Source organism: Cetorhinus maximus, chromosome 4 (genome assembly GCF_964194155.1).
Source record: "Cetorhinus maximus chromosome 4, sCetMax3.hap1.1, whole genome shotgun sequence".
Lineage (NCBI taxonomy): Eukaryota > Metazoa > Chordata > Chondrichthyes > Lamniformes > Cetorhinidae > Cetorhinus > Cetorhinus maximus.
In genome coordinates, this window is record NC_135882.1 from 41368624 (window position 1) to 41392055 (window position 23432).

At 42.8% G+C, this 23432-nt stretch overlaps 1 protein-coding gene across 2 annotated transcripts in view; it reads left to right on the plus strand.

Moving 5' to 3' along the window:
* The window catches only part of LOC144679580 (TPR and ankyrin repeat-containing protein 1-like), a 135978-nt gene that overhangs the window by 83744 nt on the left and 28802 nt on the right, over positions 1-23432 (plus strand). For both annotated transcript variants that reach the window (XM_078540099.1, XM_078540098.1), the window contains 4 exons: positions 4740-4877; positions 6426-6566; positions 20137-20293; positions 20989-21077. In XM_078540099.1, coding sequence (XP_078396225.1) covers positions 4740-4877; positions 6426-6566; positions 20137-20293; positions 20989-21077 — 525 coding nt within the window. The remainder of the gene's footprint in view (positions 1-4739; positions 4878-6425; positions 6567-20136; positions 20294-20988; positions 21078-23432) is intronic.

Sequence of the window (23432 nt, forward strand, 5' to 3'; positions counted from 1 at the left end):
CAGTAATCCAAAAGTTAGGAACCTTCTGCAAATTGCAAAGGAGAAAAGGAAATTGAAGATAATTTATCCCTGTTTTATCTCATTTTGAAACTGTATTCATGTATCTATAATTGCAAGAGCAGCTTGACTCAATTGTAGAGCTGCTGCTTATGAGTGTTGCCTGAGGTGATAATTTTGCTGGTGGGTTCATGATGTCTTGGCTCCAGTTTCATACCAGAACCTGAGGTGTCATGCTATACCCCAGAAATTCATTATAGTTAAGCAATGTGCAGACCTGCTCTTATGGTTTCATATGCTAGACGCTCCTCTTGACTGTGCAGTAGCACTATGTATGAACATACACGTGGACGATGGGGCAATGCGGATGGCCCGCAGAATGTACTTCCAGCTTCACTGTAAAGGCAGTAAGTTGGTGGAGTGGACTATCCACCCCTTTGGAGAATCTACTTGACCATCATTCCTTTACTCTAACTAGAATAACAATTGGGCAATCAGATTGCTGCCTCTGTGCTGAATATGTGTGCTTAATGTAATTATTTTACGATTTGAAGGGCGGAGAATATTGAATATAAATTGACAACTGCAATGCAGTCTGTAGGGACAACCTGTCCCCATGTATCAGTTGCATAGGTTACAAAGCTGTACATATCGGCTTTCATTTTTGTCAACCCTCATCCAGCTGGTAAAATCTCCGTATTTCCCCTTAATAAAGATAATATAAAAGCATAACTTATCAAGGGGGCTCTTCTTCATTTCATAACATCCGGACTCAGTGGGAAGATAGCCTGGTTCAGTAGATCCTAGAAAAAGCATGTGCATCTTCATGGTGATTATAGATGGATGTGGTCACTCATGGCCTCCTTTTGCAAGAGAGGCTTAATGGCGTCAGTTTGGGATGAAGGCTCCAATCTCTCAATGGAAATGGATTAGTTCTGACAATTATTCAGACTTGTCCATGTTGCTGTTTTTAATCTTCAGACTTCCTAAGAACCATGGTGTTGGTGCTGAGCAACAAACCTCGAAACATCATTGTAGGTTGCACCTTTTTAATGCTGATGATTCAGCTGTGTGGTAGAGAGTACAAGAATTGGCATTCGTAATCAGTAACAAGAAGTCCCAGGCATGGAGAAAGATTCTTAGGAGTATTTGTTTGTACCTCCCAAATGCAAAGTTTTCCTGTTCTTGCTTCCTTTTCAGTACTGAGAGGATGGGGGAATCTGAATCCACTCTACAGGAAGGATCAGGAACCCCAGTGAAAAATTATTTAAGGAACAGCTCTATCTTTGTAGTTTCCAACACCTACCCTATTTGAACACTTAAGCTGAATTTACTTAGCCAGTGATCACCCAACAAAGGTGGTTAAGCCTGGAACACTTGGTGACCATAGCAGGACAATAGAGACAGAACAATGCAGAACAATAGCAGGACAATGTTGTTTCAGGCTCATTCTTGCTGCTTAGTCTAAAATTTGTTATAATGGTGCCTCTCTGATAGAATGGACTGCCAGTCTGTGCTCAAGAAGTTAATACAGCTGGAGTTTTGCCTCCTCAGTCATAAAGCACTAAGTGTTAGTCTAGAATTCTTCCTGAACATGCCACAAGACAAGCAAGCATATGCTTGGTTGGGTGAGGCGGCACTTATTTGCCACATCGACAGGCGGGGTATGAAGAAAATAATTGTTTTTTTGCTTCCTTCGGGCAGCATTTCATCCCCTTTAAAAAATAATCTTGGTTCGGGACCATTTCTGGGTCCCATCCCCACCCTTGCTGCAGTGCCCCCGCCACGGTGATCTTATGGGAGACAGCCTCCTAATTTGCCACCTCCAGGTCTGCTGTCCAATTAAGGATGGTGGGCAGGTTCCTGAGGCTGCAAGCCTCATCAGAGGGCCTGGAGCCTTGGCAAGTTGGCAGCCCCATTGGCCGACATGGGTGCTGCCACTGTAGGATGGGGACGTCCATCTTGAGGCACCCTCCAAGTGGCCACAGCTGACGGAAACCCCTTCACAAGATGGCCTACACACAGGATAGCCTACACCCACAATTGTAACCTGCTGATCCTGGTGCTTCCAGTGGGGGTGGGGGGAACTGCCCTCAGCAGAATAGCCCAATCTCAGCAGCCTCCCAATCTGCCCCAGGTGGGCCCTTAAATATGTAGATTGGGTAGCGGCCATTTTTGGTTTCACCTTTCCTCTGAGAAAATCAGCTGGAAGCAGGAATGCGCAGCTTGTCGACCCAACACACACACGTGCGTTCGACTTTCCTCCCAGTCCTGCTATCAGTGCTGCCTCAGCAGGACCAGGAAGATTCTGCCCTTCATGTCTGGCTCATGGATTACTGTTTTTGCTCAGTAGTTAAACAAGGTAGACTATATAATGTCATCATGCAGTACCCTTGATGTTTGAAAGATCCACCAGGAATTGTTCTTAACATTTTCAAGAGTTGGAGGTGGAGATGGACCTGTTTGTCGATACAGTTGACAATTAACTTGCATAATTTCTGCTGGAGAACAGAGGCCATGTCACCTTTAAGCTGTCAATCTTATCTTTTCCTGGACACTAAGGACTCTATTCATGTTTTTTCCAGTTATCTTGATCTGGTTGATTTGTTGCTGAACAAATACAAGTGAAAATGATACAAGTGATCCTCGCCACATTGGCCTCACTAATGGTGGTTAACATCAATAAGCAGAAATAGTAATCCATTGCCTTGAAAAAGAAATCTTCTGTCACATTTGAGAGAGAAGTGCAAAAATAATTCTAAACTGTAAGACATTCAGATTGGTGGCATTTTTATTTGCAGATTAAATCATTAGATCATTGCCTTGGTAGTCGATACCTCAATTCCTTCATGTAGGGCATCCACTAGTAGAACTTATTATGCATGATGGGAAGAGTTTTTGAAATAGTGGACAACTAAATTGATGAATTGGTCCCATCTCATTTAATGCACCATATATTCTGGGATATCTCTAGTGATGCTTTGATTTGGTTTCAAACCTCTAGTTCTTTGGAAGTTTATTTATGGCTAATTCAATCCTTGTGTTTGGATCATTAGAAGTTGCTCCACTGACATCCTCTCTTGATCAGCTATTTGAAAATTTGCTCAGTTTGACTCTGGTTTTCGTATGGGTCTGTAGTTTTAAGGCCAACGCACAATCATCACATGTTAATTTTAAATAACTCACCTGAAAATTGCACTTTTTTTTGTGCTCATAGGGTTCATGCATTTATTGCAAGACCAGCTGTATTTGATTTCACATTCTAATCAAGTGGCAATTAGAACTGCTCTTTAATTTTGTTCTATAAATGCTGACAGAGCCTCAGTTGCGCCTCTTTCTCGTGCTCTCTCAACCATCATGCTTCCCAATTGTGCAAGAAGCAAGGCAAACGGGTAACTAACTAACCAAGAGGAAAGGCATGATGTAATCAACTAGTCATCCAATGGGGAAGAAGCTAAAGAGGGCGAAAACTGAAGGCCATCCCACCTGTTGTCCACAGCTGCTTCCTAGGCATCTCAAATCATGTTCCAATTGATGTTATATACAAGCTGTCATGTGGAGCAATCACAGAATCACACAGTGCAGAGGAGGCCCTTCGGCCCATCGAGTCTGCACCGACACGTGAGAAACACTTGACCTACCTACCTAATCCCATTTCCCAGCACTTGGCCCATAGCCTTGAATGTTATGATGTGCCAAGTGCTCATCCAGGTACTTTTTAAAGGATGTGAGGCAACCCCCCTCCACCACCCTCCCAGGCAGCGCATTCTAGACTGTCACCACCCTCTGGGTTGAAAAGGTTTTTCCTCACATCCCCCCTAAACCTCCTGCCCCTCACCTTGAACTTGTGTCCCCTCGTGACTGACCCTTCAACTAATGGGTCTATCCACCCTGTCCATGCCCCTCATAATCTTGTACACCTCGATCAGTTCGCCCCTCAGTCTTCGCTGCTCCAACGAAAACAACCCAAATCTATCCAACCTCTCTTTATAACTTAAATGTTTCATCCCAGGCAACAGCCCGGTGAATCTCCTCTGCACCCCCTCCAGTGTAATCACATCCTTCCTATAATGTGGTGACCAGAACTGCACACAGTACACAAGCTGTGGCCTCACCAAGGTTCTATACAACTCCAACATGACCTCCCTACTTTTCTCTCATATTTAACTATATTACTGTCTAGATTTAACATTACACAGATTACTACTGACAGCTTGGTGTAGGACTCCTCCAAATGGGTCTCCCCTTGCTGAAGTTCTTTTTGCATGTTCCTCTGATGTGTACAGGATGTAGAATACAGAAGAAAGACAGCTTACTTTCCTGTTATACAATTCTCCAGATTACTAAATTAATTTAACGTGCCAAACGCCACCCATTCATCCTTGTAGGGGTGTAGCTTGGGAGGGAGGGGTGGTATTACTGTTGAGCAGTTAGTTTTAGGTCGGATTAAACTGATGCTAAGATACAAATCCTGAAACTAGGCAATTTAGGAATGAGAAACCATGTGCCACACTACCTATCCGCTGACACTTTTGAATGTGTCTAGAATGTGGATTCTATCTTGCTAAGGTATATTCTTGCATTTTGGAGTATGTATACAGTTCAAAGAATAAAGAAGACTCCACCTTTTTTGCCACATGCTTGAGTTGTGCAAGATTGTTCAGATTGTGTAGTCATTTGCATTGGCCATGTTAAAATGACTCACCATCCTTATTTTAATTTTTTAACATTATGCATTACAGGTTATTCTGGTTACAAATGAAAAGGTGAAGGATACAATACCAGAAGAGCTTAACCTGGCCCTTGTTCTGACAATATATGAAGCCAAAGGTTTGGAGTTCGATGATGTCCTCCTCTATAATTTCTTCACAGATTCTGAGGTATCAGCTCAGTAATGAGGGAGTTTTCAACTGATGGGAGGTTCTGTACAGGGATGGGGGTAGATAACTCCTATTATTTTAATTGCCCACCCCGCTGTAAATTTGGTTTAAACCAGGTGGGGGCAGTTAAAACTGGAGCAAGTGAGCTCGATTTTCACCAAGTCGGGATGACTCAGGAGCCCTTTAAAATGGTGGCCAGGACCGTTTCTGGGATTCCTGACCCCATTCCCAGGGTTTCTGATTTTTGGGAGTGCCTTTTAAGGGTGCGGGCTGGTTCAAGTCAAAAGCCCGCATCGTGCACTCCCGACCTGGAGTGGGGCTAAGTTTCCAGTGAGCTGTGGTTCACAGCATCTCACTACCACACTCCTGTGGCTCCTATACCAAGCTGTGCCCCTCCACTCACCACCCCACCCCCGTGGCTCAGAGCTTTAAACATTCTACTTTCTGGGATCTCATTTATTGTTGATTGAACTCCAACAGTACTCCATTAGAGTACTAAAACACCTGAGCCCCAGAGAAAGCATTGCTTGATTGACAGCTGTGGTTATCTAATCTCTGCTGTCAATTGCACAATGTTTATTTACACAAGGTTAAGATGTTTCAAGTGCTTGCTGTTTCAGCTATTGAAACTTTCAAGGGTCTAGATAATTGACACTTTTCTTGCCCTGTAGTGTAATGACTTTTTTAAAAAAAATGAATGAATGACTTGTAAAGTTATTTTTAGACATCCTCTTATTATAGGGTCCATTGGTTCTATACATGTATACAGTGAGCATGGAAGTGCCACAGCTTGGCATAGCGACCACAAGGGACCATGGGTATTGATGAAGGGGCATAGCTTGGAATGGGGGCCATGGGAAAATGATTGGAGGGGCATAGCTTGGAATGGCCTATTTGGTTCATTAGTGTCCTATACAGAAGGAAATATACCATCCTTATCCAGTCTGGCCTACATAGGACTCCAGACCCACAGCAATGTGGTTTTCTCTTAACTGCCCTCTGCAATGGCTTAGCAAGCCACTCAGTTCACGGGCACTTGGGGATGGGCAACAAATGCTAGCCTTGCCAACGATGCCCACATCCCGTGAAAGAATAAAGAAACAAATGGGGGCATTAGGGGCCATGAATGGGTGGGAGCATGAGGCTTGGGGCATAGGGAGTGTTTGGAGGGCAATGGAGGTGTGAGGTTCTGGAGGGCCTTTTAAACAGCCTGCCTCAGCACCTGGCAGCCCAGTGGCTGCCTCCAAACTTCTTCCTGGTTCGGCTCGCCCGACTGCAGCCTGCACCCACCCCCCACAATGAAAATACTGTCCTTGTGAGCACTTTCTCCTGAGGCGGGCGGGCCAAACAGGTAATTTCTCAACTCCTGCTACCCACCTCAAGGATGAAAATCCAGTCCATTGTGCCCGGATGGATTCTGGAGAGCAAAGAGTGTGGAATTAAGATAGGAGGTGAGAAGAATTGAATTAGTGAATTGTAACCATATTTTTGAGTGCTTTTAATTGTGAATTGCCTTGAAGAATGTACTATGTTTTTGTCACTTTTCAGGCTGATAAGGAATGGAGGGTCATCTCCTCTTTTCAACCTTCACCTCAGTCAAAAGACAACTATGGGCCATTACTGGAGCAACCAATGGACGATACAATTCCACAAAGCAGGCCCCTTGAATTCAATGTGGAACTGCACAAGGTAAAACTGGTTTATTGTTTTTGTTTGTAATGTAATTTTTTGTAAAGTAAAAAGTTTACTTTTTTAATTCTTTCATGAGATGTTGGTGTCGCTGGCAAGACCAGCATTTGTTGTCCATCCCTAATTGCCCCTGAGAAGGAGGTGGTATTCGTTTAGCCTGCATAAGTACATTTTCATCTGGTTGGAGAGCACTTCGAAAGTTTATGTATTTTCTCTTAAAAGATGTAATCTTCTCGACAATAACCAGTCACTGTGGCAAATCATTCCTTGTTCTGAAAATCTGAATAAAGACATATTTCCTAGTGGTTCATCTCATTCCATTAAATTGATGAGCCCTTGTCATTGGTTCCTCAACCAGTAGAAATAGGCTTTCTTTCTTCAACCTATCAAAACCCTTCATATATTAGAAACCTCAGTTAGATTTCCTTGCTTTCTCTCGTGTCGTGATAAAAATTCTAGTTTCTCAAATACCTTTTTATGTAGAATTACATAGAATATACAGCACAGAAACATTCAACTCTGCTAGTCCATGCCCATGTTTATCCTCCACTCAAACCTCGCCCATCCTTCCTCATCTAAGTCTATCACCATAACCCTCTATTCCCTTCTCCCTCATATAATTGCATTTAAGGAAAAAGTAGCCAACAATACTTTTTGCCTCACTACGTGACGTAGTGGTGAAATCCATACGCTCACCACTCTCTGTTGGGAGAGGATTGGGCACCCTGTGGCCCAAAGAGAATCTGCAGAACGTACCCTGCCATTGCGATCGACCCCCCCCTCACTCCCACCACCTCTCACCAGGCTTGCCTAATTGTCCCCATCAATCCTTGGCCTCGTTAACTGCGCTCTGGCCCTCCTCTGGTTATTGCTCCAGGTACTGCTGAAGTCCCACCGGTGACCATCACTCTGTGGCACTGCTGTGACTGAAGAGCCGACAGCTCTTGGGTGGACAGAAGCTACGCAAGCAATTAATTGCATGCTAGTGTAAAATTGAGGCATGGCTTCCAGAGTTGGCAGAGGCCCCAGCACTGATCCTTGTGGAACACAACCACCCACCCTCTGCCCCTTTGGATAATTACCCTTTACTCCCACTCTCTACTTTCTTTCTTTCAGCCACCTTGCTATCCATTCAGCATATTGTCTGTAGACTCTTCATGCCTTTATGGACCTTTATGTTCCTTTATTTTTCTGCTGCCGATATTAAACTAACTTCTATAGTTCCCTGGACATGTTCTGTCTCCCTTCTTAAGGTGTAACATTAGCAAACCAGGAATATTCTGTTACACTTTTGATGGAAAAAGTGTAGTAATAGCGCCTCTGTTATATCCTGTCTTGTTTAAAGTTGGAAGTCTCCAGGGAGTGCTATGGCATGTACTGAGGACTTTGTCCTGACTTCAAGTATTCTGCTTAATGCACATACTTTCATACAGGGGCGCATCACAACATGACAGGGAGATGAGTAGAGGTGTCACAAAGCATGTCATGCTTCTGGAAGAGTTAGGAGGAGAAGGGCTCTCAATGAGAGGCCATATCTGCCTCTGGTGTTCAGGTAGCAATTCTCCGAGCTGAACCTCAGTGAGGAACAGTGTGTCTCCACTTCACTAAGGACATCCTCACTTAAATCTGCCAACTGATGCAGCAACAGCTACAGTCTCGGGAAAGGGAGACATTGCCAATGGCTAGACCATAAGACGTAGCAGCAGAATAGGCCATTCGGCCCGTCGTGTCTGCTCTGCCATTCAATGAGATCATGGCTGATCTGATAATCCTCAACTCCACTTTCCTGCCTTTTCCCCATAACCATTGATTCCCTTACTGATTAAAAATCTGTCTATCTCAGCCTTGAATATACTTAACAACCCAGCCCTCTACAGCCCTCTGTGGTAAAGAATTCCACAGATTCACTACCCCTCTGAGAGAAGAAATTCCTCCTCCTCTCTCTCTTAAATGGGTGACCCCTTACTCTGAGATTATGCCCTCTGGTCCTAGACTCTCCCACGAGGGAAAAAACCTCTCAGCATCTACCCTGTCAAGCCCACAAGAATCTTACATGTTTCAATAAGGTTACATAGAAACATACATAGAAAATAGGAGCAGGAGTTGGCCATTCGGCCCTTCGAGCCTGCTCCACCATTCATTATGATCATGGCTGATCTGTCTTCCTGTTTTTGCTACCAAAGTGAATAACCTCACATTTATCCACAATATACTGCATCTGCCATGCATTTGCCCACTCACTCAGCTTGTCCAAATCACACTGAAACATCTCTGCATCCTCCTCACAGCTCACCCCCCCACCCAGCTTTGTGTCATCTGCAAATTTGGAGATATTACATTTAGCTCCCTCATCTAAATCATTAATATATGTTGTGAATAGCTGGGGTCCCAGCACCGATCCCTGCGGTACCTCACTAGTCACTGCCTGCCATTCGAAAAAAGACCTGTTTATTCCTACTCTTTGTTTCCTGTCTGCCAACCAGTTTTCTATCCATCTCAATACACTACCCCCAATCCCATGTGCTTTTACACGCCAAACTCTTATGTGGGACTTTGTCGAAAGCCTTCTTAAAGTCCAAATAAACCACATCCACTGGCTCCCCCTCATCAACTCTACTAGTTACACCCTCGAAAAATTCTAATAGACTTGTCAAGCATAATTTCTCTTTCGTAAATCCATGCTGATTCTGTCCGATTCTGTCACTGTTTTCCAAGTGCTCAGCTATTAAATCTTTTATAATGGACTCTAGAATTTTCCCCACTACTGACGTCAGGCTGATTGGTCTATAATTCCCTGTTTTCTCTCTACCTCCCTTTTTAAATAGTGGGGTTACATTAGCTACCCTCCAATCTGTAGGGACTGTTCCAGAGTCTATAGAATATCAGAAGATGAGCACCAACGCATCCACTATTTCTAGGGCCACTTCCTTAAGTACTCTGGGATGTAGATTATCAGGCCCTGGGGATTTATCGGCCTTCAATCCCATCAATTTCCCCAACACCATTTCCCTGCTAATACTGATTTCTTTTAGCTCCCCCTCTCACTAAACCCTGTGTTCCCCAACATTGCCTCTCATTCTTCTATACTCCAAAGAGTACAGGTCCAACCTACTCAACCTTTCCTCATAAGAAAATCCCTCCATAACTTCTCTGGACTGCCTCCAATGCCATTATATCTTTCCTTAGATAAGGGGACCAAAACTGTTCACGGTATTCTAGGTGTAGTCTCACTCGTGCCTTGTATAGTTCTAGCAAGACTTCCCTATTTTTATACTCCATTCCCTTTGAAATAAAGGCCAACACTCCATTTGCCTCCCCTATTACCTGCTGGACTTGCATGCTAGCTTTTTGGGATTCATGCACGAGGACCACCAAATCCCTTTGTGCTGAAGCTTTCTACAGCCTTTCTCCATTTAAATAATATTCAGCTCTTCTATTCTTCCTGCCAAAGTGCATAACCTCACATTTTCCCACATTACATTCCATCTCCCAAGTTTTTGCCCACTCACTTAACCTGTCTATATCCCCCGTAGACTCTGTGTCATCCTCACCACGTGCCTTCCCACCTATTTTTTGTGTCATCCGCAAACTTGGCGATAGTACGTTAATTTCCCTCATCCAAGACATTAATATATATATTGTAAATAATTGTGGCCCCAGCACTGATCCCTGTTACTCCACTAGTTACACGTTGCCATCCTGAAAATGCCCCCCTTATCCCAACTCTGACTTCTATTAGTTAGCCAATGCTCTTTCCATGCTAATATACTACCCCCAATACCATGGGTTCTTCTTTTATTAAGAAGCCTCATGTGCAGTACCTTATCAAATACCCTTTGGAAATCCAAATATATTACATCTACTGGTTCCCCTTTATCTATCCTGCTTGTTAGCTCCTCAAAGAATTCTAATAAATTTGTCAGGCATGATTTCTCCTTCATTATGCCATGCTAACTGTGCTTGATTATATTGTGCATTTCTAAATGCTCTGCTATTACATCCTTTATAATAGACTCCAACATTTTCCCAATGACAGATGTTAAGCTAACTGGCCTATATTTACCTGTTTTTTGTCTTCCCTTTTTAAATAAGGGTGTTACGTTGGCAGTTTTCTAATCCTCTGGGACTATTCCAGAATCTAAGGATTCTTGAAAGATTACAACCAGTGCATCCATTTTCTGTGTAGCTACTTCCTTTAATATTCAAGGATGCAACCCATCAGGTCCAGGGAATTTATCGGCCTCTAGCCTCCATTAGTTTCCCTAGTACTGTTTCTCTAGTGATAGTTATTGTATTTATTTCCTCCCCACCCTTTTGCCCCTTGATTATTTTCTCCCTCTTTTATTATTTTTTTGGTCATCTTCTGTTGGTTTTTAAAACTTTCCCAATCCTCTGGCTTACCACTAATCTTTGCCACATTGTATGTTTTTTCTTTCAATTTGATACATTCCTTAACTTCCTTGGTTAACCATAGTTGGTTTATCCCCTTCCTAGAATCTTTCTTCCTCACTGGGACATATCTTTGTTGTGAGTCATGAACTATTTTCTTAAATATCTGCCATTGTTCATCAACCGTCTTTTGTGCTAAACTCCTTTCCCAGTCCACTCCAGCCAACTCTGCCCTCATTTCTTTGTAATTACCCTTATTTAAGTTTAGCACAGTTGTTTCCGACTCAAGTTTCTCACTCTCAAACTGAATGCTAAATTCAACCATGTTATGGTCACTGTTTTCTAGGGATCTTTTACCCTGAGATCATTTATTAAGCCTGCCTCATTACACATTACCAGATCCAAAGTAGTCTGACCCCTGGTTGGATCCACAACACATCATTCCAGGAAACTGTCCCGAATACAGTCTATGAATTCTTGCTTGTGGCTACTTCTGCCAATTTGATTTCCCAATCTACATGAAGATTAAAGTCACCCATGATTAATGTACTGCCTTTTTTACATGCCCTCATTATCTCCTGATTTATTATCTGTCCCACAGCAAAGCTACTGTTAGGTGGTCTATAGACTAATCCCACCAATATCCTCTTCCCCTTGTTATTTCTTATCTCCACCCATATGGATTCTACATCCTCTGATCCAAGATCATGTTTTGCTATTGTATTTATTCCATCTCATACTAACAAGGCTATCCCACCACCCTTTCCTTTCTGCCTGTCCTTTCGAAAACTCTCGTACCCCTGAATATTTAGTTCCCGGCTTTAATCTCCTTGTAACCATGTCTCCGTAATGGTTATAAGATCTTACCCTTTAACTTCTGTTTGTGCCATTAATTCATTTATTTTGTTCTGAATACTACGTGCATTTAAGCAAAGAGCCATTAATTTTGTCTTTTTATTATTTTGCTGCTTTTTTTTTATGTTTGGACACTGTCGGACACTCTGGGTATCATTGCCTAAATAGCTACCGTGCAATGCTGTCAAATCTTTTTGCTTTGCAAGCCTACGTATCCCCTCTGTAGAACCCCCCCACCTCTATTTATTTTAAAGCCCTCTCTATAGCCCTAGTTATTCGATTCGCCTGGTCACTGGTCCCAACACAGTTCAAGTGAAGCCCGTCCCACCGAATCAGCTCCCTTCTACCCCAGTACTGGTGCCAGTGCCCCATGAACTGAAACCCATTCCTCCCACACCAATCTTTGAGCCATGCTTTTAACTCCGTGACTTTATTTACCCTATGCCAGTTTGCCCGTGGCTCAGGTAGTAATCCCAAGTTATTACCCTGGAGGTTCTGCTTTTTAATTTAGCTCTTGACATTTCAAATTCTTTCAGCAGAACTTCCTTTCTAGTCCTATCAATGTCGATGGTACCTACATGGACAACAACAACTGGATCCCTCCCCTTCCATTCTCCAGCCCTGAGGAGATGACCTTAACCCTGGCACCGGGCAGGCAACACAGCCTTCAGGACTCACGCTCATGGCTGCGGAGAACAGTATCTATCCCCCTAATTATACAGTCCCCTACCACTACAATGTTCTTATTTCCTCCCCCACTTGAATGGCTCCCCGTACCACGGTTCCGTGGTCAGTTCGCTCATCCTCCTTCCAGTCCCTGTTCTCATGCACACAGCTAGCAAGAACCTCATAACTGTTGGACATTTGGCGGGGCCAAGGCTCCTCGAACGCTACCCCCTGCGTCCCCATACCTGCCTCACCTGCAGTAACACTCTCCTGTCCCTGATCACAGACCAAATTTGAATTACCTAATCTGAGAGGTGTGACAGCCTCCTGGAGCATAGTGTCCAGGTAACTCTTCTCCCTCCCTGAAATAGTGCAATATCTGCAGCTCGGACTCCTGTTCGTCAACTTGGACCCGAAGTTCTTCAAGCTGCAAACATTTGGTACAGATGTGTTCACTCTGGATCACCTTGGTGTCCAGCAGATCCCACATGCTGCAGCAACAACACATCACCCGACCTGCCATCGCTAACTTATTTTATTTAATTTATTGATTAATTCCTCTTGTATCCCTGCACTTTACACTTTATTGTAATTATTTTTTTACACCAGTATCGATCTTATACTTAAGCTATTTTAAGAAAGAGAAAGTAAAGACTAGAGGCCTAAACGCAAATGAAAGACCTTAATTTGACTTTAAAGACGAGAAATACTCACCAATCCAACTCACCAATCTGCTGTTCTCCCCGCTCCTTTTAAATGAAATCTTCCCTCTCTTTGTTTAAAATGAAGTCTCCACACTCACCACATTCGGATTATTAAATTAAGTCTCCAGATTCTCCCCGCGCAGTTTTTAAGTGAAGTCTCCACACTCACCACGTTCAGATTTTTAAATGAAGTCTCCACACTCACTAGCTCGGATTATTAAAATGAAGGTGAAGGTGATGGTGGGCGATGAATATTCGTGTCACTGGCTCCTTCCAGGATGGAGCAGATGAAATTAACAGCAACTCCCAATTTGCTGTTCACTGTTGCACAAAGGGCGATTGCCGAGGTTCTGTATTCCAAGAGAGCTGAATACGTTTTCATTCTCTCAGGCTAGAGAGAAGCAGGCAAAGCAAGTGCACAGCCTCGCCAGAATTTCAGGTCTCCCTGTGCTGCACACCTGTCAGTCTGCATGCACTGAATGTCAGCTGTGAGATGGACTGCAACCAATAAGGATCCACTGCTTTAGCATCCATGTTGTGAGGCCATGCTCAGTACATCAGTGCCCTGTATCCTGGCAGCAGTCATGATTCCATCATTCTGCGGCAGTCCGCTGTGCCACCTGGATTTGAGCCACCATGGCAAACCAGCGGAATGGCTACTTGATGACGAGGGCTGTCCTTTAAAACATAGTTTATGCCTCTGCTGTGCAACCCAGGCCTGTGTAGCCAGCATACTTATAATGAAAGCCACACTGCCACATGAAATGTATATGACCAAATTGGTGGGGTGCTTCCTCTGCCTGGATCGCTGTGGAGGAGGCCTGCAGTACTTGATAGAGCGGGTGTCAAGATCGATGGTGGTCTGCTGCATGCTGCACAACCTTGTCACCATGGGAGCACAGCCCTTGTTTCCAGTTATGCAGCAACCAGCTGAGGAAGAGGAAGGGAGGAGGTAACCAACAGTTGTTTCCTAGCCAGTCTCTCTGTGGTCTACTCATTTGACTGAAATACCAGTAAATCACTGCAATTCCCCATTCTCCTACAGTCCCAAACTTTACCTTCTCTCTTTACGGACAGAAGAGTATCCTCATGGCCACAATGCAAAAATAAAAGCCATCACAAAATAAGCATCCCAAAACAAATTCATTAATGAATGATGCCACATCGTATACAAATGTCAACTAATCACCCCTGTGCATTTCCTTAGTGCCTGTCTTCCATATGCCTTTTCCTCTTCTAGTTTTCTTACGCAGTGCTATCCTAGTGGTTGCAGCATGACTAGCGGAAAGCTGCTGACTTTCAGTGGGGGTGACTGCAGATGGCCTTGGAGGATCCCCTTGAGCAGCTCATAACCTAGAAGGCTTGGCTGGGGACTGCAAGGGCAACATTAGTGTTGGCTTTCTGGCTGACAGACAACACAAGGACACTGGCAGAATGGCAGTCGTGGAAGGACAAATGCTGTTGTCCTAAGAGAGAACAGCAGGTTTTTGCTGTTCCCTGGGGCAGTGCCTCAGCACTCCTAGTAATCAGTTGGAGGATAGATTGCTGCTGTGAATGTTGGCATCCACAGCCATGATGGCAGCAGATTGAACTTGCATGGCAGCAAGCTGGGCTTGCATGACTTCAGTCTGAGTTTCTGCTGCGGAACTCAGATGGCTTCAGCTAATGCTGCAATGGAACCATCAGACACTGCACCACAGCTGGGTTCACAAGTGTGACCTCATGTGTGACCTTGCCCTCTGGTGAGCTGGCTCCCATGCTGCCCTTGTCCCCTGCCCTCGCTGCTGGCCACTTGTGGCTGGTGTCTCACCATGTAAAAATCCCCTTTCAATTTGTCCTCTAAGATATGCACAGTGTCAGTATCTGAGTTGGTGGCTGTGAGTGTGAGAGCAAGTAATGCTGGTTCTTCTTCATCACTGTCTTCCTGCTCTTCCACCTCTTGCTCTTCACTGCCTGACTAGGTTTCTGTACTTAGGCATCTAAAAAGAGAAAGGCAGAAGGGTTGTGGCGAGGATAGAGGGGGAAAGCGAGAAGTGCACACCATTTGCAGGAAAGTGGGATGTGAGATGAAAGATTAGGTATGAGAATACTGTCATCTTTGATGGTTTCAGCCCCTCCACTTACCCTGGTCTTAGTCATGGCCATTGCAATGATGGAGACCACAGTATCATCCATCAAGGTATGGACATGTAGCTGTGCCTGTCACCTGGTGGTTAGCGGCTGCTGCCTTAGACTGTGCCTGAGTGAAGAGCGGCAGTGTGTGTGTGCAATTTATTTGGCTGATATGGCTGCATTAATTGAACAGTGTGAGATGTGGGTGTGAGGCTTGTAACACTGTTAAATATGTGAGGGTGAGGTGAAGTTATGAATGTTAAGCATGAGTCATGATTGATAAGACTGTTGGTAGGTGAGTGTTGTGGGTGTGGTGCACTGAGCAGCCTGTGAGGCCAGTGGTGCTGTTGGTGGAAGTGGCACTTGAAGATACTACCATTGACCTTGACAACTCATATGAGGTCATTGAACTTCTTGCAGCACTGCTTTTAGGCCCTTGGGGCTAAACTACTGCTGTTCACAACCATGACTATCTGCTCCCCTGCAAAGTTTGGACTGCTTCCTCGCCCCCTCTGGATAGATGACACCCCTCCTCCACCTCTTGCACCAAGGCTTCCAGTCCAATGTGAAAAAGCCTTGGAGCCTGCTCTTTGCCATGTTGTGCTATCTGTCTTTCAAAGGTCAGAATCAGTTGGTGAATGACTACCACCTCCTTTAAGAGGTGCCGACTGGTATTAAATAATGCAGGCTAACTTTAACTTGTGCTAGCCTCTCAAGATTTTGATCCCTCTGCTCCAGCTTGCAGCTATTCAGCAGCACGTTTAGCACAGGCTGCATACTTCTATTACTTAAATCAAACTTTGTGTGCTGTCTTCATCAAAGAAATGGGTGTGGGATAATTGCATCGCAATCCCTATACCTATTTTTGGGCCCTGTCCAATTTTGCAGCCCTCATCTCTTTGTAGCCTCCTCTGTCATGCTGTCCTCTGCTGTCCTTCTATTTAGTCTATGTCCCTTTCTTTTCCCTCCATTTTTTCCCTTTGTGTCTTTATTCATCCCTGGTGTCTCATTAGTATTTAGTATGTTTTTAGCAGAATATATTTTTCCTGGGCTCTTTTGAACATGACTTGAAATGTTTCCAGTTGCCGTTTTGCTGCATCTTTGTTTGCCAGTATTGTCCATTTTATTTTCCCAAGTTCTATTCTCAGCCCGTCAAACTCTATTACATCGGTCTTTGTCGTGCTTGTGTCCTTCTCAATTATTATCCTAAACCTTTATGGTCCCTCTTGCATTGATGTGCCCCTTTTATTTCTCTTATTTATTCTGGATAATACTAGACCCTGTAGTGAATCCTCCTTGAAGATGGTACACTCTCCAATCCCGCAATGACCACAGAGACTCAGGCTTCCTTTTAACCGGTTTTATTCAAGCATATGCAAGGGAGCCGCAATCATTCCTAAGAATGAAGACCCAGCTCCCAGATTGATTACATTTCATTACTTTTGTACTTTTTCTTCTTATAATACATTTGAGTACATTTGAATACATCCAATCGGTAACCGACACACCGGTCCCATGCTAACTCTATCCTATTGAGTACATAAACATGTGATTTTGCTAACCAATTATTCTAAATGATATACATAATTACATTATCCAATCAAAATTAAAACACGTACGCAAAGACCTTGGTTCTCACAACTCATCAAAGCCCCCTCTTTGTCCCTTGTTCATCTTCCCATATCTAAGCTAAAACCATCTGCCCCTTCCCTATGTGAGTGGGGAGTACACTTAATTTAATTTATGTCATACTTTTGTCTCCACTCTGACTCTCAAGGCTGTGCAATGTTCATCCAGTAATCTTCAATTCTTAATATGTTTAGCAGCCATGTCTGACTGGAGATTTTAAGGGTTTTTCAGTATATTCTTACTGTATTCTCTAGCATTTTTAATTTCCCCCTAACACTCCTGTTGGACTACTTACATACTGGATTGGAAGGACCCCCTGTACACATTGTAGGAACGCTATATCTCCTTTATCTCTTTTAGCCAATTAATTTTGGGGTAGTTGAAATCCTCCATTATTATTATTTTATGTTTGTTACTTTTTCCCCTTATTTGCATATTTCTTCCTCTACCTCCCTTCCACTATTATTAGGTGGCTTGTCGTGTGATTAATTCTTTTTTTCCAATCACTTGGGTTGAATTTTCCACTCCTGCCAACAGTGGTAATTGTGGTAGACAGGGGAGCAAGATTTAACGGGACGCCAAAAATCAGTTTCCCGACATCGGGAAATTAGTTTGGAGTCTTGTTCTCCCGGCTTTCATGGCTGGTTAAAGGCAGGTTGAGTTTCCCATTGATCTGTTGGGAACCCAATTTGCACCTCATGAATGTTCATTAAAAGCCCAACATATCGGAATCTTGTCCCCCTCCAAATTTAGCACTCCGCCAGTGGGAATTTAGTCTGTCTGTACATAAATGGCGTTCACCTGGCACGATAGACTCCTTCTTGGACTTTCAGGTCAGTAGAAGCTGCTTTCGCCTTCCTTTCACACCTTCACTGAGATATCAGCTGCCTGTCACATGCTGCATCAAAGCTGGGCACAGGGGAGGGGTGAGACAGAGACAGAGGTAGGACTGGGAGCGGGGGGTGTGGGTAGTCGAGGGTGGAAGAGTGAATGGGTGCCGGTCAAATATGGAACCTATAGAATGATGGTGGGGTGGACCACTTCCTGCCTGCCCACCATGAGATTCAAAGTGTTCCTCGCGGCTGCATAATTAATGAGCTGAACAGTGCAAGATCTCATGTGCTCAGCCACCCCACTCTCCAGTGGAAGTCACTCCAATTTTCACTTCTGCCACTGGACTTAGTCCCCAGAACAAAAAATTCTGCGCCTTGTCTCTATCCACATGGATTCTATTTCTGTCTTGCTGATGACTTCATTAGTTTCTCTGCTTCCATTATGATGTACTTAATTACAGATCCTCCACCTCCCCTTTTTCCCCACTCCATCTTTTCTAAGTATGTTATACTATTCTAAATATTTTATACATCTATCATAATGGTGGTTTCTGATCTCTGGTCACATCTTGATGGATCTACACTATATTTTGGCCTCTCTGTTCTCAAGGAAATAACGCTGGTATCTCACATCATTCGGTCTTCATAACTATATTTCCTGACCCCATGCATCATGCTGGTGGATCTACACAGTATGCACTCCATGACTTTAGTTGTCTTGTGTGGATAGGAGATGTATACTCAACAGCCTTTAACCAGCAGGTCATTCAATGGCTACACAAACACTACCAAAACAGTGAACCTCTAGAGTGAGTTTAGAGTTTGTAAAATTATTTTTATATAAATGCTAATTATCTTCGATATATCAGCAAATAAATGTTCTACTCTTATCTCACTGCCTAATGCTCAAAGTTTGAATATCCACTATTCTGATCAAAACACCTGCAAGGAGAGCACTTTATTAAATATTCATTCACCACATAAAGATTAAAAGCAGATGCAGCCCCTTTCCATCTGTGATATATCTTAAATCATGTCCTTGTTTAACAATATAAGCCACAAATAACTACAGGTGATTTTAGTCGATGAGCATTTAACACTTTACCTGACATTCCTCTTACATTGTATTAACAGGGATTTTAACCACTATGAAATAAATGGAATAACACTGTTCAGAAAGTAGCAGCCTGAAGATAGCTGGCCCCTTGTGCATTCCCCACTTTCTTCACCCCACCGATAGTGGTTAGGCCTTCAATCATTGGCACTAAGCTCTGAAATTCCCTCCCTGAACCATTTTGCCACCTCTCTCTTTAACAGGCTACTGAAAGCCTCTATCTTTGACCAAGCATTTAGTCACCTGTCCTAATGTCTCTTTATTTAGCTTGATGTCTGATTTCATGCCTGTGAATTACCTTGGGAGCGTTTACTACATTAAAGGTGCTTTAAATGCAAGTAGTTGTTATAGGTACTTTTCTGATCCCAATATCCTTACGTATTTTAATATGACTTTATACAAATCATGGTTACATACAAACAATTCCATCTCAAACTTGAACTTAAGTTGAATTTGACAGGTCAGTTCCTTGTAAATAGTGACTACTTCTGACTAGTCCCTGACTACTGTTTCTTTCCTATGGATTCTAACTACCTTTGGCTCCCAAACATTTTTAACATGTTGTGCCCACATTTTGCAGTCCCTTCTAGCTACATCTTGCCATCTAGAAGGGATGAAGTTATGTATTGTATGCTGTGACTTGAGGAACAATGCATGTCGTAAGTGGGGAGAGGTAAATAAACTGGAAAAATAACGAAGTGAAACCAGATTAATTGAAGAGTGGGAAACTCGCTGGTTGTAGCATATTTTACCAAGACAGTTCATCCCACAAATTTTTAAGGAAGTCAGGCTACAGTTCCATACAAACTGAGTGCATCCTTCAAAACTGCAGCCTGTAACACTTTAGTTCCTTTGCACGTACCTTTATTGAAATTGGTGCCCTCGTGTGACAGCGGCCATTGCGCCTTAATGTAAGTACAAGTGATGGCTAGTTTGTGACAGACCAGCAGTGGGTGTCTCAAATTAGTTTTAAAAGATATAACGATCAGTGAATATAAGTTAATTTTCTTCATTTATACCTTCTGCAACTATTGAACCGCTCAGGCAGATACCATGGTACATGGAAGAAAGTTTAAAATCAACAAACCCAAATTTCAAATGACAAACTTCAGTGCCTATTTTTATTTTAAACCTGTTGCTAAAATATTAAAGTAGCATCGTCACAGATGAATAAAAGCAATTGCTGATGTTTATCATGCTGTATATATCCTACAGTGAATGTCAGTGGTCAATTCTCATCAAAATGCTCATTTCTTTCTGTGCATCAGCTGCTCAATTGTGAACTCAAACAATTGTACACAGCCTTCACGCGAGCAAGGGTGAACTTGTGGATCTTTGATGAAAACAAAGGGAAACGTGAACCAGCCTTCAAGTACTTCATCAGCAGAGATTTAGTCAGAGTCGTCAAAACCGATGAAAACAAAGGTAAGATAGGGAGGTAGAGAACACACAAAGAACAACAAAGCTAAAACGTTATGCTTGTTTGTAGTGTTGAAACCTGCAAAGTCATTGCAGACACCTGAAGATTCGAAGCTTATTCAATCAAATTTTTAATTTTACTTGTCAGGGTTTGGGGAGAGGGGGAAATGGAGAGAGACTTGATCACTTGATTCAGTCATTACTGGAGCATTTTTATCTGTGCTTTTTAATCACTCCAGTTGTTCTAGCTTCAGTCCTCAGAACATAGGTGAACTAACCAAATAACTATAAGGAGTTTTGAACATTTTGGATGGTCTGTTCATAGGGTAAAATGGTAAGAAATTTATGTTTTTGGCTCTGCACTTCATTGTCACCAGGCTGTTTTCAGGTCCTGGAGTGGGGCCTGAACATCTGGCTCAGACAAGAGACTTACCAACTGAACCAAGCTGATTCTATGGTGCTTAATGGTAAATGTTTAACAGTACAGAGAGGAGATTAAGCATTTCACCTTCCACTGAAATGAGCAAGACCTTTATACTTTTGTTCTCCATGTGATTGAAACAGTGCAGTAGTATTCCCTGGGCGTTGACTTGCAACAAACCAACTTGCATTTATATTTATATCCATCTATAGAAAAGTCTCTTTGTTTTACTGGAATAAAGTTCGTTAAAATTTATTTGAAGCAAATGTTTTTTTTCCAGAGCTTGATGACAGCATGTTTGTTAAAACCTCAACAATGCAAGAATGGGCAGAAAGAGGTGACTACTTTGCAAAACATCAGTGTTGGAAGGTGAGAGCTAAAAAATTGAAGTTGAAATATGAAACCTAGTTTATGGATTGAAAACAATGTATGTAGATCTGAAAGGGGATTTTTCACAATCCTGGGTGCGGGGGGTTGCAATTTTAACATGGGTGAACGGGTGGGTTTGGGTGTGGGTGGGACTGGCTCCGGCCATGTCAACTTCTGTGTTTTGCTGAGGCAGGCAGCCAACCTCGTCCCAGGAGGAGGGTAGGCAGTTTAAATATGTTAATGATGCTGTAAGACTCAAGTTAAACCTGCTTGTGCTCAGCCAGCTGGGTCTCCGGAAACCTGACTTTGCAACAAGGCAAGGACAGCCTTCTAATTGTTATATATGTACTTCCCTCCCTCCCACTACAAATGCATCAGTTTTGGGCAACTCTGATTGAAAGCAAAATGTCACAGGAAGCGGGGAAAATTTGGCATGGATCCCTGGTCAACTTACATATCCTCACTTGCCACCAATTAATTGAAGATGATGTTGCCAGACAACACAAAGGAATCTTGGTTCCTGCCTGTCCTTTCAGCCAGAGCTAAGGTCCATGGTTTGAGAGGTTGCTGCATGGGGAAAATATTCAAATAAAAAGCAAAAGTAAACTCTTAAGAACAAAGCTCCAGCTCCCATTCAGAATGCTTAAGATCTCTTGACCGAGTTCAAAGTCAAATGCCCTCAGTAGTTTGTACTTATCTCTCTGGCTGCCAGATAACAATCCTTTGTATAGAAACATAGCAATTACTGGACAAAAGAAGACCCTTCTGTTGAAGGGTCATTGGACTCGAAATGTCAACTCTTTTCTTCTCCACCGATGCTGCCAGACCTGCTGAGTTTTTCCAGGTAATTCTGTTTTTGTTTTTGAAAAGAAGATCAAGACCCATTTAATTCACTTACCAACCTGGGCTTGATACAATGATAAATAATTGTCACAATCAGTCTACAACAGACCCAGAAAACAAAGGAAAAAAAGACTTGCAATTATGTGGTGCCTTTCACAGCTTCAAGACATCCCAAAATGCTTTACAACCAATCAAGTGCTTAGTCACTGTTGTAGCGTACGACATGACATGAGAACCCCAGTGGTGGAGAACTTTGGGAGCCATAGGCGAAATGTCATCTGTTCCTCCCAAGGATGCTATAATTATCACATCATCATGCTTCAAATGACTAATATACTGTATCCCAAATGTTATTTTATGCAGCATTTTCAATCAACTCAGGGCATGTGAAACATCAAACAGTTCTTGTTACGATTTTAGGGTTTATACTATGTACTCTTTGTTTGGATTCAGTGATCCTATTTTCTCCTGTAAACTGTGATCAGGATTTGTTTAATACCTGGTTGTACAACAGTGTGACCTGGGTGATGTAACAATATGATACGAACTGGATACTGTAATCACACACATTCTGCCATATATGTACTTTTTCAGCTTTTGGAAAGGCAGACCAATTAACACTTTAGTGAAATGAAGTCAAATGTAAATCAATAAAAATTGGTTCATTTATCAATTGATAAATTAACATACAGAATAACTTTATAGTAAATCTTGTGTCACTTAAATTTAATTCACTAAGGCTTCTTGTAACATTTTAAACAACATTCCCTGATTGAAGACTAATTATAATTTTTCTGGACAGCCATTTCTCCAGTCAGACTGGCTATATATTTAGCTGCATATGTACACATTCTGCCTTTCTACCTTTGCAGATTCCTCTCAACTGATTGAGGTCAAGCACTAACCTCTCCTTTGTTTCCTGACTTGATGGGAAGTTAGTATGTTGGTTTCTGATCCTGTCCCAAGATCTCCCGTAAAGATTTTACAATAAAGTGGCCCTCTATCCAGCTCCACCTGTCCCACCCCCCTTAAACAGCTTATATTTCACCACATTTCTATTTCTCTTTAGTTCTGAAGAAGAGTCATATGGACTCGAAACGTTAACTCTGTCTTCCTCTCCACAGATGCTGTCAGACCGGCTGAGTTTTTCCAGCAGTTTTTGTTTTTGTTTCAGATTTCTAGCATCCGCAGTATTTTGCTTTTATCTGCCAATTAAACTGGCTATCACCCCTGGATGGGCTTTCCCTTCAGACTAGCTCCTGCTAAGCTCAGATGAATAAACCAGATATGCATAATGTGATTCACAGAAAGATCCAAATGACTTTCATTGTCTATACTTGAAATGGTGTGTGAGACATACCATATCACGAACTATCACAGACTAGTCGGAAGGGTTATACGGACTCAAAACATTAACTCTGTTTCTCTCTCCGCAGATGCTGTCAGACCTGAGTTTTTCTAGCATTTTCTGTTTCTATTACAGACTGGTTTGTCTGGTTCTAATACCCAATT